Source organism: Scyliorhinus torazame, chromosome 22 (assembly GCF_047496885.1).
Source record: "Scyliorhinus torazame isolate Kashiwa2021f chromosome 22, sScyTor2.1, whole genome shotgun sequence".
Classification (NCBI taxonomy): Eukaryota; Metazoa; Chordata; class Chondrichthyes; order Carcharhiniformes; family Scyliorhinidae; genus Scyliorhinus; species Scyliorhinus torazame.
In genome coordinates, this window is record NC_092728.1 from 8,219,108 (window position 1) to 8,238,432 (window position 19,325).

General features: G+C 52.9%; 1 protein-coding gene across 1 annotated transcript in view; it reads left to right on the forward strand.

Annotated features, from left to right (window-relative positions):
* The window catches only part of LOC140398897 (semaphorin-3F-like), a 558,403-nt gene that overhangs the window by 46,544 nt on the left and 492,534 nt on the right, over nt 1-19,325 (forward strand). Inside the window, exons 11-12 of the mRNA XM_072487863.1 lie at nt 635-723; nt 2,494-2,535. Coding sequence (XP_072343964.1) covers nt 635-723; nt 2,494-2,535 — 131 coding nt within the window. The remainder of the gene's footprint in view (nt 1-634; nt 724-2,493; nt 2,536-19,325) is intronic.

A 19,325-nucleotide genomic window follows, 5' to 3' on the forward strand; every position in this document is an offset into this window, starting at 1 on the left:
TGTCGGGGGAACGAGGTGAGTTGTACACCCCCTCCCTCCCCAACTAACAACGCTCGCTCATTAACACCTCGACGTCTCTGTGGGATCTTGCTATGTAAAAATACCGGGCCTGTGCGCGAGGAGGCGGACGGCAGGGGGATTGGTCGTGGGCTTTGCTGGAGTGGGAGAGGGACTGTGCTTACGGGCCCCCGCCTTCAGGACCGGGGGGGGGGGGGGCGAGACTCTAGGCTGGAGAGGGGGGGGCGAGGCTCAGGGTGGGGGAGGGGGGGGCGAGGCTCAGGGTGGGGGAGGGGGGGCGAGGCTCAGGGTGGGGGAGGGGGGGCGAGGCTCAGGGCGGGGAGGGGGGCGAGGCTCAGGGTGGGGGGGGGGCGAGGCTCCGGGCGGGGGAGGGGGCGAGGCTCAGGGCGGGGGAGGGGGTGAGGCTCAGGGCGGGGGAAGGGAGCAAAGCTCTAGGTGGGGAGGTGGCAATGAACAGGGCAGGATGAGGTGACGCTCCTGGCTGGTTGGGGGGGGGGGGAGGGGTTGGGGTGCTGCTCAGGGCCGGGAGGGGGGGTGGTGGGGGGGGGGTTGCGGGCGGTGGGTATGGATTTTTCTTCCAGGTTAATGCCCCCTCCCTCTCTGCCTCTCATTCCAGACCGGGGCACTGTGCAGAAGGTCATCGTCCTGCCGAAGGATGATGTGGACGTCGAGGAAATCACCCTGGAGGAGCTGCAGGTTTTCAGGGTAAAGGTCAAATGGATTTCTGACGGAATGTCTCCGCAACATTTCAGCGAGGGGCTCCGGGGCGTCACCGGCTCAGACTCGGGGTTCATCCCTCATTATCCCCTTGGGAAGGAGGAGGCTGTGCCACTTTCCTGAACTGCTGCAGCCCCGCATCAACCACATCACAACCATCACAGTAACCCTTAACTGCTATCTTTACTCCCACTCAAACAACAGAACCATCTCCGCTCTCAATCTACTGTTAAATCCAGTTAGCACTCAGCAATACCTGCCAAACAAAGAAGTTCTTTGACACTGCTTTAAAGACAAGATCTGACTCCTGTCAGAACCATGCAGAAACCCTGGTTATGTTTATTCAGAAGCTGCTTCTCAGCTTATCATAGAATTTACAGACTAGATCATAGAATGTACAGTGCAGAAGGAGGCCATTCGGCCCATCGAGTCTGCACCGGCCCTTACAAAGAGCACCCTACTGAAGCCCATGTATCTACCCTATCCCTGTAACCCAGTAACCCCCACTTAACATTTTTCGGACACGAAGGGCAATTTAGCACGGCTAGTCCACCTAACCCGCACATCTTTGGACTGTGGGAGGAAACCGGAGCACCCGGAGGAAACCCACGCAGACACGGGGGGAACGTGCAGACTCCGCACAGAGAGTGACCCAAGCCGGGAATCGAACCTGGGACCATGGCGCTGTGAAGCAACTGTGCTAACCACTGTGCTACCATGCTGCCCAAAACGTGCACTTGCTCCAGCTCACCTTCCACCCACACAATTCTAAACTGCTTGGAGAGAAACTACTAATCTGTCCACAGACGTATCTTTAACTGAACTGCAGTGGGAGGAAAATGCTTGATCTGCTCACAGCTCCATCTAAAACTCAACTAAACTGTTTCCGTGCAAAATGCCTGATAGCTTAGCTTCACCCAGTACCGGCATCATCATACTAAGCTGAAATCTAATTAACTCCACAAGGAATCCCCCTTAATCAAAACAAAACTCCATTAGCCCAAGCTTTTTACGGTGTCTTAATTACACCTCAGGCTCCCAAAATCTTTCAAACCACGATTCTTTAAAAACACAACTTCTGCAGCCAAGCACACTAATAGTTTACTGCACCAAATCCCGACGCTATTCATCGCAGTACACCCACTGTGCTGTTAGGGAGGGAGTTCCGGGATTTTGCCCCAGCGACAGTGAAGGAACGGCCGATATATTTCCGAGTGGGGATGGTGAGGGGCTCGGAGGGGAGCCTCCAGGTGGTGGGGGTCCCAGGTATCTGCTGCTCTTGTCCTTCTGGATGGTAGAGGGCGTGGGTTTGGGAGGTGCTGCCTAAGGAGCCTTGGTGAGTTGCTGCAGTGCATCTTGTAGACGGTACACACGGCTGCCTCTGTGCGTCGGTGGGGGAGGGAGTGAATGTGTGTGGATGGGGTGTCGATCAAGCGGGGCTGCTTTGTCCTGGATGGTGTCGAGCGTCGCGAGTGTTGGAGCCGCGCTCGTCCAGGCAAGTGGAGAGTTTCCATCCCACTCCTGACTTGTGCCTTGGAGATGGTGGACAGGCTTTGGGGGGAGTCAGGAGGTGAGTTACCCTCCGCAGGATTCCCAGCCTCTGACCTGCCCTGGTAGCCACAGTATTAATGTGTCTGGGTCCAGTTCATGTGATCTCGGGAAGGAATGTGTGAGGGAGGGGTGGGTACGAAGGAGGAGTCACCCCGGGGAGGAGAATTTCCGGATGTCTGAAACGCTATTTCTTTTTAATACTTTCAGCAAGCTGCACCTGTCAAAACAATGAAGATCTCCTCAAAACGGGTAAGGAGAGATACTGGGAGAGGGAGAGCTGGCAGCTACTGAGAGCCAGAGAGCCAGCGGGAAATTGCATTTAAGTAGCGCCCCCCCCCCCTCACCACAGACTCCGCGCTGAGCGAGGGTGAGCAGAGCATCCCAATGTGCGGAAAGTGGCAACTGAGTTACGCAAAGCAAGATCACACATGCAGAGCGATGGGAACCAGCAAGTTAGATTAAAAACGGAAAGTGGTACAAGGCAGCTTCTGGGGGAGTGGCGGGGCGGGGGACTGAGAGACACCTGTCTGTATAGATATCTCCTGAGAGAGAGGGGGGACTGAGAGACACCAGTCAGTGTACAGATATTTCCCTGAGAAAGAGGGGACTGAGAGACACCAGTCAGTGTACAGATATCTCCCTGAGAGAGAGGGGACTGAGAGACACCAGTCAGTGTACAGATATCTCCCTGAGAGAGAGGGGACTGAGAGACACCAGTCAGTGTACAGATATCTCCCTGAGAGAGAGGGGACTGAGAGACACCAGTCAGTGTATAGATATCTCCCTGAGAGAGAGAGGGGACTGAGAGACACCAGTCAGTGTACAGATATCTCCCTTGCGAGAGAGGGGACTGAGAGACACCAGTCAGTGTACAGATATCTCCCTGAGAGGGGGGACTGAGAGACACCAGTCAGTGTACAGACATCTCCCTGAGAGAGAGGGGGGACTGAGAGACACCAGTCAGTGTACAGATATCTCCCTGAGAGAGAGGGAACGGAGAGACACCAGTCAGTGTACAGATATCTCCCTGAGAGACAGAGGGGACTAAGAGACACCAGTCAGTGTACAGATATCTCCCTGAGAGAGAGAAGGGACTGAGAGACACCAGTCAGTGTACAGATATCTCCCTGAGAGAGCGGGGGGACTGAGAGACACCAGTCAGTGTACAGATATCTCCCTGAGAGAGAGGGGACTGAGAGACACCAGTCAGTGTACAGACATCTCCCTGAGAGAGAGGGGACTGAGAGACACCAGTCAGTGTACAGATATCTCCCTGAGAGGGGGGACTGAGAGACACCACTCAGTGTACAGACATCTCCCTGAGAGAGAGGGGGGACTGAGAGACACCAGTCAGGGTACAGATATCTCCCTGAGAGAGAGGGGACTGAGAGACACCAGTCAGTGTACGGATATCTCCCTGAGAGGGGGGACTGAGAGATACCAGTCAGTGTACAGACATTTCCCTCAGAGAGAGGGGGGACTGAGAGACACCAGTCAGTGTACAGATATCTCCCTGAGAGAGCGGGAGGACTGAGAGACACCAGTCAGTGTACAGATATCTCCCAGAGAAAGAGGGGACTGAGAGACACCAGTCAGTGTACAGATATCTCCCTGAGAGAGAGGGGACTAAGAGACACCAGTCAGTGTACAGATATCTCCCTGAGAGAGAGGGGACTGAGAGACACCAGTCAGTGTATAGATATCTCTCTGAGAGAGAGAGGGGACTGAGAGACACCAGTCAGTGTACAGATATCTCCCTGAGAGAGAGAGGGGGGACTGAGAGACACCAGTCAGTGTACAGATATCTCCCTGAGAGAGAGGGGACTAAGAGACACCAGTCAGTGTACAGATATCTCCCTGAGAGAGAGGGGACTGAGAGACACCAGTCAGTGTACAGATATCTCCCTGAGAGAGAGAGGGGACTGAGAGACACCAGTCAGTGTACAGATATCTCCCTGAGAGAGAGAGGGGACTGAGAGACACCAGTCAGTGTACAGATATCTCCCTGAGAGAGAGAGGGGACTGAGAGACACCAGTCAGTGTATAGATATCTCCCTGAGAGAGAGAGAGGGGACTGAGAGACACCAGTCAGTGTACAGATATCTCCCTGCGAGAGAGGGGACTGAGAGACACCAGTCTGTGTACAGATATCTCCCTGAGAGGGGGGACTGAGAGACACCAGTCAGTGTACAGACATCTCCCTGAGAGAGAGGGGGGACTGAGAGAGACCAGTCAGTGTACAGATATCTCCCTGAGAGAGAGGGAACGGAGAGACACCAGTCAGTGTACAGATATCTCCCTGAGAGACAGAGGGGACTAAGAGACACCAGTCAGTGTACAGATATCTCCCTGAGAGAGCGGGGGGACTGAGAGACACCCGTCAGTGTACAGATATCTCCTTGAGAGAGAGGGGACTGAGAGACACCAGTCAGTGTACAGACATCTCCCTGAGAGAGAGGGGACTGAGAGACACCAGTCAGTGTACAGATATCTCCCTGAGAGGGGGGACTGAGAGACACCACTCAGTGTACAGACATCTCCCTGAGAGAGAGGGGGGACTGAGAGACACCAGTCAGGGTACAGATATCTCCCTGAGAGAGAGAGGGGGGACTGAGACACACCAGTCAGTGTACAGATATCTCCCTGAGAGAGAGGGGACTGAGAGACACCAGTCAGTGTACAGATACCTCCCTGAGAGGGGGGACTGAGAGACACCAGTCAGTGTACAGACATCTCCCTCAGAGAGAGGGGGGACTGAGAGACACCAGTCAGTGTACAGATATCTCCCTGAGAGAGCGGGAGGACTGAGAGACACCAGTCAGTGTACAGATATCTCCCTGAGAGAGAGGGGGGACTGAGAGACACCAGTCAGTGTACAGATATCTCCCTGAGAGACAGAGGGGACTAAGAGACACCAGTCAGTGTACAGATATCTCCCTGAGAGAGAGGGGACTGAGAGACACCAGTCATTGTACAGATATCTCCCTGAGAGAGAGAGGGGACTGAGAGACGCCAGTCAGTGTACAGATATCTCCCTGAGAGAGAGAGGGGACGGAGAGACACCAGTCAGTGTACAGATATCCACCTGAGAGGGGACTGAGAGACACCAGTCAGTGTACAGATATCTCCCTGAGAGAGAGAGAGGGGACTGAGAGAGACCAGTCAGTGTACAGATATCCACCTGAGAGGGAACTGAGAGACACCAGTCAGTGTACAGATATCTCCCTGAGAGAGAGTGGACTGAGAGACACCAGTCAGTGTACAGATATCTCCCTGAGAGAGAGAGGGGACTGGGAGACACCAGTCAGTGTACAAATATCTCCCTGGGAGAGAGAGAGGACTGAGCGACACCAGTCAGTGTACAGATATCTCCCTGAGAGAGAGGGGGACTGAGAGAAACCAGTCAGTGTACAGATATCTCCCTGAGAGAGAGAGGGACTGAGAGACACCAGTCAGTGTACAGATATCTCCCTGAGAGAGAGTGGACTGAGAGACACCAGTCAGTGTACAGATATCTCCCTGAGAGAGAGAGGGGACTGGGAGACACCAGTCAGTGTACAAATATCTCCCTGAGAGAGAGAGGGGACTGAGAGACACCAGTCAGTGTACAGATATCTCCCTGAGAGAGAGGGGACTGAGAGACACCAGTCAGTGTACAGATATCTCCCTGAGAGAGAGAGGGGACTGAGAGACACCAGTCAGTGTACAGATATCTCCCTGAGAGAGAGAGGGGACTGAGAGACACCAGTCAGTGTACAGATATCTCCCTGAGAGAGAGAGGACTGAGAGACACCAGTCAGTGTACAGATATCTCCCTGAGAGAGAGAGGGGACTGAGAGACACCAGTCAGTGTACAGATATCTCCCTGAGAGAGGGGGGACTGAGAGACACCAGTCAGTGTACAGATATCTCCCTGAGAGAGAGGGGACTGAGAAACACCAGTCAGTGTACAGATATCTCCCTGAGAGAGAGAGGACTGAGAGACACCAGTCAGTGTACAGATATCTCCCTGAGAGAGTGGGGGGACTGAGAGACACCAGTCAGTGTACAGATATCTCCCAGAGAGAGAGGGGACTGAGAGACACCAGTCAGTGTACAGATATCTCCCTGAGAGAGAGAGGGGACTGAGAGACACCAGTCAGTGTACAGATATCTCCCTGAGAGAGAGGGGACTGAGAGACACCAGTCAGTGTACAGATATCTCCCTGAGAGAGAGAGGGGACTGAGAGACACCAGTCAGTGTACAGATATCTCCCTGAGAGAGAGAGGGGACTGAGAGACACCAGTCAGTGTATAGATATCTCCCTGAGAGAGAGGGGGACTGAGAGACACCAGTCAGTGTACAGATATCTCCCTGAGAGAGAGAGGGGACTGAGAGACACCAGTCAGTGTACAGATATCTCCCTGAGAGAGGGGGGACTGAGAGACACCAGTCAGTGTACAGATATCTCCCTGAGAGAGAGGGGACTGAGAAACACCAGTCAGTGTACAGATATCTCCCTGAGAGAGAGAGGACTGAGAGACACCAGTCAGTGTACAGATATCTCCCTGAGAGAGTGGGGGGACTGAGAGACACCAGTCAGTGTACAGATATCTCCCAGAGAGAGAGGGGACTGAGAGACACCAGTCAGTGTACAGATATCTCCCTGAGAGAGAGAGGACTGAGAGACACCAGTCAGTGTACAGATATTTCCCTGAGAGAGAGGGGGGACTGAGAGACACCAGTCAGTGTACAGATATCTCCCTGAGAGAGAGGGGGGACTGAGAGACACCAGTCAGTGTACAGACATCTCCCTCAGAGAGAGGGGGGACTGAGAGACACCAGTCAGTGTACAGATATCTCCCTGAGGGAGAGGGGACTAAGAGACACCAGTCAGTGTACAGATATCTCCCTGAGAGAGAGGGGACTGAGAGACACCAGTCAGTGTATAGATATCTCTCTGAGAGAGAGAGGGGACTGAGAGACACCAGTCAGTGTACAGATATCTCCCTGAGAGGGAGGGGACTAAGAGACACCAGTCAGTGTACAGATATCTCCCTGAGAGAGAGGGGACTGAGAGACACCAGTCAGTGTACAGATATCTCCCTGAGAGAGAGGGGGGACTGAGAGACACCAGTCAGTGTACAGATATCTCCCTGAGAGAGAGAGGGGGGACTGAGAGACACCAGTCAGTGTACAGATATCTCCCTGAGAGAGAGGGGACTAAGAGACACCAGTCAGTGTACAGATATCTCCCTGAGAGGGGGGACTGAGAGACACCAGTCAGTGTACAGACATCTCCCTGAGAGAGAGGGGGGGACTGAGAGACACCAGTCAGTGTACAGATATCTCCCTGAGAGAGAGGGAAGGAGAGACACCAGTCAGTGTACAGATATCTCCCTGAGAGACAGAGGGGACTAAGAGACACCAGTCAGTGTACAGATATCTCCCTGAGAGAGAGAAGGGGACTGAGAGACACCAGTCAGTGTACAGATATCTCCCTGAGAGAGCGGGGGGACTGAGAGACACCAGTCAGTGTACAGATATCTCCCTGAGAGAGAGGGGACTGAGAGACACCAGTCAGTGTACAGACATCTCCCTGAGAGAGAGGGGACTGAGAGACACCAGTCAGTGTACAGATACTCCCTGAGAGAGAGGGACTGAGAGACACCAGTCAGTGTACAGATATCTCCCTGAGAGAGCGGGAGGACTGAGAGACACCAGTCAGTGTACAGATATCTCCCTGAGAGAGAGGGAGGACTGAGAGACACCAGTCAGTGTACAGATATCTCCCTGAGAGACAGAGGGGACTGAGAGACACCAGTCATTGTACAGATATCTCCTGAGAGAGAGAGAGGGGACTGAGAGACGCCAGTCAGTGTACAGATATCTCCCTGAGAGAGAGAGGGGACTGAGAGACACCAGTCAGTGTACAGATTCTCCCTGAGAGACAGAGGGGACTAAGAGACACAGTCAGTGTACAGATATCTCCCTGAGACAGAGGGGGACTGAGAGACACCAGTCTGTGTACAGATATCTCCCTGAGAGAGGGGGGGGGGACGACTGAGAGACACCAGTCAGTGTACAGATATCTCTCTGAGAGAGAGAGGGGACTGAGAGACACCAGTCAGTGTACAGATACCTCCCTGAGAGAGAGAGGGGACTGAGAGACACCAGTCAGTGTACAGATATCTCCTGAGAGAGAGAGGGGACTGAGAGACAGTCAGTGTACAGATATCTCCCTGAGGAGAAAGGGGGACTGAGAGACACCAATCAGTGTACAGATATCTCCCTGAGAGAGAGAGGGGACTGAGAGACACCAGTCAGTGTACAGATATCTCCCTGAGAGAGAGTGGACTGAGAGACACCAGTCAGTGTACAGATATCTCCCTGAGAGAGAGAGGGGACTGGGAGACACCAGTCAGTGTACAAATATCTCCCTGAGAGAGAGAGGGGACTGAGAGACACCAGTCAGTGTACAGATATCTCCCTGAGAGAGAGGGGACTGAGAGACACCAGTCAGTGTACAGATATCTCCCTGAGAGAGAGAGGGAACTGAGAGACACCAATCAGTGTACAGATATCTCCCTGAGAGAGGGGGGACTGAGAGACACCAGTCAGTGTACAGATATCTCCCTGAGAGAGAGAGAGAGGACTGAGAGACACCAGTCAGTGTACAGATATCTCCCTGAGAGACAGAGGGGACTAAGAGACACCAGTCAGTGTACAGATATCTCCCTGAGAGAGAGGGGGGACTGAGAGACACCAGTCTGTGTACAGATATCTCCCTAAGAGAGGGGGGGGGCGGGGTCAGGGGGGGGGACTGAGAGACACCAGTCAGTGTTCAGATATCTCCCTGAGAGACAGAGGGGGACTAAGAGACACCAGTCAGTGTACAGATATCTCCCTGAGAGAGAGGGGGGACTGAGAGACACCAGTCTGTGTACAGATATCTCCCTGAGAGGGGGGGGGGGGGGGGGGGGGACTGAGAGACAGTCCAGTGTACAGATATCTCTCTGAGAGAGAGAGGGGACTGAGAGACACCAGTCAGTGTACAGATACCTCCCTGAGAGAGAGAGGGGACTGAGAGACACCAGTCAGTGTACAGATATCTCCCTGAGAGAGAGAGGGGACTGAGAGACACCAGTCAGTGTACAGATATCTCCCTGAGAGAGAGGGGGGACTGAGAGACACCAATCAGTGTACACATATCTCCCCTGAGAGAGAGGGGACTGAGAGACACCAGTCAGTGTATAGATATCTCCCTGAGAGAGAGAGGGGACTGAGAGACACCAGTCAGTGTACAGATATCTCCCTGAGAGAGAAAGGGGACTGAGAGACACCAGTCAGTGTACAGATATCTCCTGAGAGAGAGAGAGAGGACTGAGAGAGACCAGTCAGTGTACAGATATCTCCCTGAGAGAGAGAGGGGACTGAGAGGCACCAGTCAGTGTACAGAATCTCCCTGAGAGAGACAGGGGACTGAGAGACACCAGTCAGTGTACAGATATCTCCCTGAGAGAGAGAGAGAGGACATGACGAGAGACCAGTCAGTGTACAGATATCTCCCTGAGGGAGAGAGGGGACTGAGAGGCACCAGTCAGTGTACAGATATCTCCTGAGAGAGAGAGGGGACTGAGAGACACCAGTCAGTGTACAGATATCTCCCTGAGAGACAGAGGGACTAAGAGACACCAGTCAGTGTACAGATATCTCCCTGAGAGAGAGGGGGGACTGAGAGACACCAGTCTGTGTACAGATATCTCCCTGAGAGGGGGGGGGGGGGGGGGGGGGCGGGGGGCGGGGGGCACTGAGAGACACCAGTCAGTGTACAGATATCTCCCTGAGAGACAGAGGGGACTAAGAGACACCAGTCAGTGTACAGATATCTCCCTGAGAGAGAGGGGGACTGAGAGACACCAGTCTGTGTACAGATATCTCCCTGAGAGAGATGAGGACTGAGAGACACCAGTCAGTGTACAGATATCTCTCTGAGAGAGAGAGGGGACTGAGAGACACAGTCAGTGTACAGATACCTCCCTGAGAGAGAGAGGGGACTGAGAGCACCAGTCAGTGTACAGATATCTCCCTGAGAGAGGGGGACTGAGAGACACCAGTCAGTGTACAGATATCTCCCTGAGAGAGAGGAGACTGAGAGACACCAGTCAGTGTACAGATATCTCCCTGAGAGAGAGAGGGGACTGAGAGACACCAGTCAGTGTACAGATATCTCCCTGAGAGAGAGGAGACTGAGAGACACCAGTCAGTGTACAGATATCTCCCTGAGAGAGAGAGGGGACTGAGAGACACAGTCAGTGTATAGATATCTCCCTGAGAGAGAAAGGGGACTGAGAGACACCAGTCAGTGTACAGATATCTCCCTGAGAGGGAGGAGACTGAGAGACACCAGTCAGTGTACAGATATCTCCCTGAGAGAGAGGGGACTGAGAGACACCAGTCAGTGTACAGATATCTCCCTGAGAGAGAGAGGGGACTGAGAGACACCAGTCAGTGTACAGATATCTCCATGAGAGAGAGAGAGGACTGAGAGACACCAGTCAGTGTACAGATATCTCCCTGAGAGAGAGAGGGGACTGAGAGACACCAGTCAGTGTACAGATATCTCCCTGAGAGAGAGAGGGGACTGAGAGACACCAGTCAGTGTACAGATATCTCCTGAGAGAGAGGGGACTGAGAGACACCAGTCAGTGTACAGATATCTCCCTGAGAGAGAGGGGGGACTGAGAGAGACCAGTCAGTGTACAGATATCTCCCCGAGAGAGAGGGGGACTGAGAGACACCAGTCAGTGTACAGATATCTCCCTGAGAGAGAGAGGGGACTGAGAGACACCAGTCAGTGTGCAGATATCTCCATGAGAGAGCGGGGGGACTGAGAGAGACCAGTCAGTGTACAGATATCTCCCTGAGAGAGAGAGGGGTCTGAGAGGCACCAGTCAGTGTACAGATATCTCCCTGAGAGAGAGAGGGGACTGAGAGACACCAGTCAGTGTACAGATATCTCCCTGAGAGAGAGAGAGAGGACTGAGAGAGACCAGTCAGTGTACAGATATCTCCCTGAGAGAGAGAGGGGACTGAGAGGCACCAGTCAGTGTACAGATATCTCCTGAGAGAGAGAGGGGACTGAGAGACACCAGTCAGTGTACAGATATCTCCCTGAGAGACAGAGGGGACTAAGAGACACAGTCAGTGTACAGATATCTCCCTGAGAGAGAGAGAGGACTGAGAGACACCAGTCAGTGTACAGATATCTCCCTGAGAGAGAGAGAGAGGACTGAGAGACACCAGTCAGTGTACAGATATCTCCCTGAGAGAGAGAGGGGACTGAGAGACACCAGTCAGTGTACAGATATCTCCCTGAGAGAGAGAGAGGACTGAGAGACACCAGTCAGTGTACAGATATCTCCCTGAGAGAGAGAGGGGACTGAGAGACACCAGTCAGTGTACAGATATCTCCCTGAGAGAGAGGGGAGACTGAGAGATACCAGTCAGTGTACAGATATCTCCCTGAGAGAGAGGGGACTGAGAGACACCAGTCAGTGTACAGATATCTCCTGAGAGAGAGAGGGGACTGAGAGACACCAGTCAGTGTACAGATATCTCCCTGAGAGACAGAGGGGACTAAGAGACACCAGTCAGTGTACAGATATCTCCCTGAGAGAGAGGGGGGACTGAGAGACACCAGTCTGTGTACAGATATCTCCCTGAGAGGGGGGGGGGGGGGGGGGCAGGGGGGACTGAGAGACACCAGTCAGTGTACAGATATCTCCCTGAGAGACAGAGGGGACTAAGAGACACCAGTCAGTGTACAGATATCTCCCTGAGAGAGAGGGGGGACTGAGAGACACCAGTCTGTGTACAGATATCTCCCTGAGAGAGAGAGGACTGAGAGACACCAGTCAGTGTACAGATATCTCTCTGAGAGAGAGAGGGGACTGAGAGACACCAGTCAGTGTACAGATACCTCCCTGAGAGAGAGAGGGGACTGAGAGACACCAGTCAGTGTACAGATATCTCCCTGAGAGAGGGGACTGAGAGACACCAGTCAGTGTACAGATATCTCCCTGAGAGAGAGGAGACTGAGAGACACCAGTCAGTGTACAGATATCTCCCTGAGAGAGAGAGGGGACTGAGAGACACCAGTCAGTGTACAGATATCTCCCTGAGAGAGAGAGGGGACTGAGAGACACCAGTCAGTGTATAGATATCTCCCTGAGAGAGAAAGGGGACTGAGAGACACCAGTCAGTGTACAGATATCTCCCTGAGAGGGAGGAGACTGAGAGACACCAGTCAGTGTACAGATATCTCCCTGAGAGAGAGAGGGGACTGAGAGACACCAGTCAGTGTACAGATATCTCCCTGAGAGAGAGGGGGGACTGAGAGACACCAATCAGTGTACACATATCTCCCTGAGAGAGAGGGGACTGAGAGACACCAGTCAGTGTATAGATATCTCCCTGAGAGAGAGAGGGGACTGAGAGACACCAGTCAGTGTACAGATATCTCCCTGAGAGAGAAAGGGGACTGAGAGACACCAGTCAGTGTACAGATATCTCCCTGAGAGAGAGAGAGAGGACTGAGAGAGACCAGTCAGTGTACAGATATCTCCCTGAGAGAGAGAGGGGACTGAGAGGCACCAGTCAGTGTACAGATATCTCCCTGAGAGAGACAGGGGACTGAGAGACACCAGTCAGTGTACAGATATCTCCCTGAGAGAGAGAGAGAGGACGGAGAGAGACCAGTCAGTGTACAGATATCTCCCTGAGGGAGAGAGGGGACTGAGAGGCACCAGTCAGTGTACAGATATCTCCCTGAGAGAGAGGGAGAGGACTGAGAGACACCAGTCTGTGTACAGATATCTCCCTGAGAGAGAGAGAGAGAGGACTGAGAGAGACCAGTCAGTGTACAGATATCTCCCTGAGAGAGAGAGGGGACTGAGAGACACCAGTCAGTGTACAGATATCTCCTGAGAGAGAGAGGGGACTGAGAGACACCAGTCAGTGTACAGATATCTCCCTGAGAGAGAGAGAGAGGACTGAGAGAGACCAGTCAGTGTACAGATATCTCCCTGAGAGAGAGAGAGAGGACTGAGAGAGACCAGTCAGTGTACAGATATCTCCCTGAGAGAGAGAGGACTGAGAGAGACCAGTCAGTGTACAGATATCTCCCTGAGAGAGAGAGGGGACTGAGAGACACCAGTCAGTGTACAGATATCTCCTGAGAGAGAGAGGGGACTGAGAGACACCAGTCAGTGTACAGATATCTCCCTGAGAGACAGAGGGGACTAAGAGACACCAGTCAGTGTACAGATATCTCCCTGAGAGAGAGGGGGGACTGAGAGACACCAGTCTGTGTACAGATATCTCCCTGAGAGGGGGGGGGGGGGCGGGGGGCGGGGGGGACTGAGAGACACCAGTCAGTGTACAGATATCTCCCTGAGAGAGAGGGGACTGAGAGACACCAGTCAGTGTACAGATATCTCCTGAGAGAGAGAGGGGACTGAGAGACACCAGTCAGTGTACAGATATCTCCCTGAGAGAGAGGGGGGACTGAGAGACACCAGTCTGTGTACAGATATCTCCCTGAGAGAGAGAGGACTGAGAGACACCAGTCAGTGTACAGATATCTCTCTGAGAGAGAGAGGGGACTGAGAGACACCAGTCGGTGTACAGATACCTCCCTGAGAGAGAGAGGGGACTGAGAGACACCAGTCAGTGTACAGATATCTCCCTGAGAGAGGGGACTGAGAGACACCAGTCAGTGTACAGATATCTCCCTGAGAGAGAGGAGACTGAGAGACACCAGTCAGTGTACAGATATCTCCCTGAGAGAGAGAGGGGACTGAGAGACACCAGTCAGTGTACAGATATCTCCCTGAGAGAGAGGAGACTGAGAGACACCAGTCAGTGTACAGATATCTCCCTGAGAGAGAGAGGGGACTGAGAGACACCAGTCAGTGTATAGATATCTCCCTGAGAGAGAAAGGGGACTGAGAGACACCAGTCAGTGTACAGATATCTCCCTGAGAGGGAGGAGACTGAGAGACACCAGTCAGTGTACAGATATCTCCCTGAGAGAGAGAGGGGACTGAGAGACACCAGTCAGTGTACAGATATCTCCCTGAGAGAGAGAGGGGACTGAGAGACACCAGTCAGTGTACAGATATCTCCATGAGAGAGAGAGAGGACTGAGAGACACCAGTCAGTGTACAGATATCTCCCTGAGAGAGAGAGGGGACTGAGAGACACCAGTCAGTGTACAGATATCTCCCTGAGAGAGAGAGGGGACTGAGAGACACCAGTCAGTGTACAGATATCTCCCTGAGAGAGAGGGGACTGAGAGACACCAGTCAGTGTACAGATATCTCCCTGAGAGAGAGGGGGACTGAGAGAGACCAGTCAGTGTACAGATATCTCCCCGAGAGAGAGGGGACTGAGAGACACCAGTCAGTGTACAGATATCTCCCTGAGAGAGAGAGGGGACTGAGAGACACCAGTCAGTGTGCAGATATCTCCCTGAGAGAGCGGGGGGACTGAGAGAGACCAGTCAGTGTACAGATATCTCCCTGAGAGAGAGAGAGGGGACTGAGAGGCACCAGTCAGTGTACAGATATCTCCCTGAGAGAGAGAGGGGACTGAGAGACACCAGTCAGTGTACAGATATCTCCCTGAGAGAGAGAGAGAGGACTGAGAGAGACCAGTCAGTGTACAGATATCTCCCTGAGAGAGAGAGGGGACTGAGAGACACCAGTCAGTGTACAGATATCTCCCTGAGAGACAGAGGGGACTAAGAGACACAGTCAGTGTACAGATATCTCCCTGAGAGAGAGAGAGGACTGAGAGACACCAGTCAGTGTACAGATATCTCCCTGAGAGAGAGAGAGAGGACTGAGAGACACCAGTCAGTGTACAGATATCTCCCTGAGAGAGAGAGGGGACTGAGAGACACCAGTCAGTGTACAGATATCTCCCTGAGAGAGAGAGGGGACTGAGAGACACCAGTCAGTGTACAGATATCTCCCTGAGAGAGAGAGAGGACTGAGAGACACCAGTCAGTGTACAGATATCTCCCTGAGAGAGAGAGGGGACTGAGAGACACCAGTAAGTGTACAGATATCTCCCTGAGAGAGAGGGGGGACTGAGAGATACCAGTCAGTGTACAGATATCTCCCTGAGAGAGAGGGGACTGAGAGACACCAGTCAGTGTACAGATATCTCCTGAGAGAGAGAGGGGACTGAGAGACACCAGTCAGTGTACAGATATCTCCCTGAGAGACAGAGGGGACTAAGAGACACCAGTCAGTGTACAGATATCTCCCTGAGAGAGAGGGGGGACTGAGAGACACCAGTCTGTGTACAGATATCTCCCTGAGAGGGGGGGGGGGGGGGGGGGCGGGGGGCGGGGGGGACTGAGAGACACCAGTCAGTGTACAGATATCTCCCTGAGAGACAGAGGGGACTAAGAGACACCAGTCAGTGTACAGATATCTCCCTGAGAGAGAGGGGGGACTGAGAGACACCAGTCTGTGTACAGATATCTCCCTGAGAGAGAGAGGACTGAGAGACACCAGTCAGTGTACAGATATCTCTCTGAGAGAGAGAGGGGACTGAGAGACACCAGTCAGTGTACAGATACCTCCCTGAGAGAGAGAGGGGACTGAGAGACACCAGTCAGTGTACAGATATCTCCCTGAGAGAGGGGACTGAGAGACACCAGTCAGTGTACAGATATCTCCCTGAGAGAGAGGAGACTGAGAGACACCAGTCAGTGTACAGATATCTCCCTGAGAGAGAGAGGGGACTGAGAGACACCAGTCAGTGTACAGATATCTCCCTGAGAGAGAGGAGACTGAGAGACACCAGTCAGTGTACAGATATCTCCCTGAGAGAGAGAGGGGACTGAGAGACACCAGTCAGTGTATAGATATCTCCCTGAGAGAGAAAGGGGACTGAGAGACACCAGTCAGTGTACAGATATCTCCCTGAGAGGGAGGAGACTGAGAGACACCAGTCAGTGTACAGATATCTCCCTGAGAGAGAGAGGGGACTGAGAGACACCAGTCAGTGTACAGATATCTCCCTGAGAGAGAGAGGGGACTGAGAGACACCAGTCAGTGTACAGATATCTCCATGAGAGAGAGAGAGGACTGAGAGACACCAGTCAGTGTACAGATATCTCCCTGAGAGAGAGAGGGGACTGAGAGACACCAGTCAGTGTACAGATATCTCCCTGAGAGAGAGAGGGGACTGAGAGACACCAGTCAGTGTACAGATATCTCCCTGAGAGAGAGGGGACTGAGAGACACCAGTCAGTGTACAGATATCTCCCTGAGAGAGAGGGGGACTGAGAGAGACCAGTCAGTGTACAGATATCTCCCCGAGAGAGAGGGGACTGAGAGACACCAGTCAGTGTACAGATATCTCCCTGAGAGAGAGAGGGGACTGAGAGACACCAGTCAGTGTGCAGATATCTCCCTGAGAGAGCGGGGGGACTGAGAGAGACCAGTCAGTGTACAGATATCTCCCTGAGAGAGAGAGGGGACTGAGAGACACCAGTCAGTGTACAGATATCTCCCTGAGAGACACCAGTCAGTGTACAGATATCTCCCTGAGAGAGAGAGAGAGGACTCAGAGAGACCAGTCAGTGTACAGATATCTCCCTGAGAGAGAGAGGGGACTGAGAAGCACCAGTCAGTGTACAGATATCTCCTGAGAGAGAGAGGGGACTGAGAGACACAGTCAGTGTACAGATATCTCCCTGAGAGAGAGGAGACTGAGAGGCACCAGTCAGTGTACAGATATCTCCCTGAGAGACAGAGGGGACTAAGAGACACAGTCAGTGTACAGATATCTCCCTGAGAGAGAGAGACTGAGAGACACCAGTCAGTGTACAGATATCTCCCTGAGAGAGAGAGAGAGGACTGAGAGACACCAGTCAGTGTACAGATATCTCCCTGAGAGAGAGAGGGGACTGAGAGACACCAGTCAGTGTACAGATATCTCCCTGAGAGAGAGAGAGGACTGAGAGACACCAGTCAGTGTACAGATATCTCCCTGAGAGAGAGAGGGGACTGAGAGACACCAGTCAGTGTACAGATATCTCCCTGAGAGAGAGGGGGGACTGAGAGATACCAGTCAGTGTACAGATATCTCCCTGAGAGAGAGGGGACTGAGAGACACCAGTCAGTGTACAGATATCTCCCTGAGAGAGAGGGGGACTGAGAGACACCAGTCAGTGTACAGATATCTCCCCGAGAGAGAGGGGACTGAGAGACACCAGTCAGTGTACAGATATCTCCCTGAGATAGAGAGGGGACTGAGAGACACCAGTCAGTGTGCAGATATCTCCCTGAGAGAGCGGGGGGGACTGAGAGACACCAGTCAGTGTACAGATATCTCCCTGAGAGACAGAGGGGACTAAGAGACACCATTCAGTGTACAGATATCTCCCTGAGAGAGAGGGGGGACTGAGAGACACCAGTCTGTGTACAAATATCTCCCTGAGAGACAGAGGGGACTAAGAGACACCAGTCAGTGTACAGATATCTCCCTGAGAGAGAGAGGGGACTGAGAGACACCAGTCAGTGTACAGATATCTCCCTGAGAGAGAGAGGGAGGACTGAGAGAGACCAGTCAGTGTACAGATATCTCCCTGAGAGAGAGAGGGGACTGAGATGCACCAGTCAGTGTACAGATATCTCCTGAGAGAGAGAGGGGACTGAGAGACACCAGTCAGTGTACAGATATCTCCCTGAGAGAGAGAGGGGACTGAGAGACACCAGTCAGTGTACAGATTTCTCCCTGAGAGAGATAGAGGACTGAGAGACACCAGTCAGTGTACAGATATCTCCCTGAGAGAGAGAGGGGACTGAGAGGCACCAGTCAGTGTACAGATATCTCCTGAGAGAGAGAGGGGACTGAGAGACACCAGTCAGTGTACAGATATCTCCCTGAGAGACAGAGGGGACTAAGAGACACAGTCAGTGTACAGATATCTCCCTGAGAGAGAGAGAGGACTGAGAGACACCAGTCAGTGTACAGATATCCCCCTGAGAGAGAGAGAGAGAGGACTGAGAGACACCAGTCAGTGTACAGATATCTCCCTGAGAGAGAGAGGGGACTGAGAGACACCAGTCAGTGTACAGATATCTCCCTGAGAGAGAGAGAGGACTGAGAGACACCAGTCAGTGTACAGATATCTCCCTGAGAGAGAGAGGGGACTGAGAGACACCAGTCAGTGTACAGATATCTCCCTGAGAGAGAGGGGGGACTGAGAGATACCAGTCAGTGTACAGATATCTCCCTGAGAGAGAGGGGACTGAGAGACACCAGTCAGTGTACAGATATCTCCCTGAGAGAGAGGGGGACTGAGAGACACCAGTCAGTGTACAGATATCTCCCCGAGAGAGAGGGGACTGAGAGACACCAGTCAGTGTACAGATATCTCCCTGAGATAGAGAGGGGACTGAGAGACACCAGTCAGTGTGCAGATATCTCCCTGAGAGAGCGGGGGGGACTGAGAGACACCGGTCAGTGTACAGATATCTCCCTGAGAGACAGAGGGGACTAAGAGACACCAGTCAGTGTACAGATATCTCCCTGAGAGAGAGGGGGGACTGAGAGACACCAGTCTGTGTACAAATATCTCCCTGAGAGACAGAGGGGACTAAGAGACACCAGTCAGTGTACAGATATCTCCCTGAGAGAGAGAGGGGACTGAGAGACACCAGTCAGTGTACAGATATCTCCCTGAGAGAGAGAGGGAGGACTGAGAGAGACCAGTCAGTGTACAGATATCTCCCTGAGAGAGAGAGGGGACTGAGACGCACCAGTCAGTGTACAGATATCTCCTGAGAGAGAGAGGGGACTGAGAGACACCAGTCAGTGTACAGATATCTCCCTGAGAGAGAGAGGGAGGACTGAGAGAGACCAGTCAGTGTACAGATATCTCCCTGAGAGAGAGAGGGGACTGAGACGCACCAGTCAGTGTACAGATATCTCCTGAGAGAGAGAGGGGACTGAGAGACACAAGTCAGTGTAC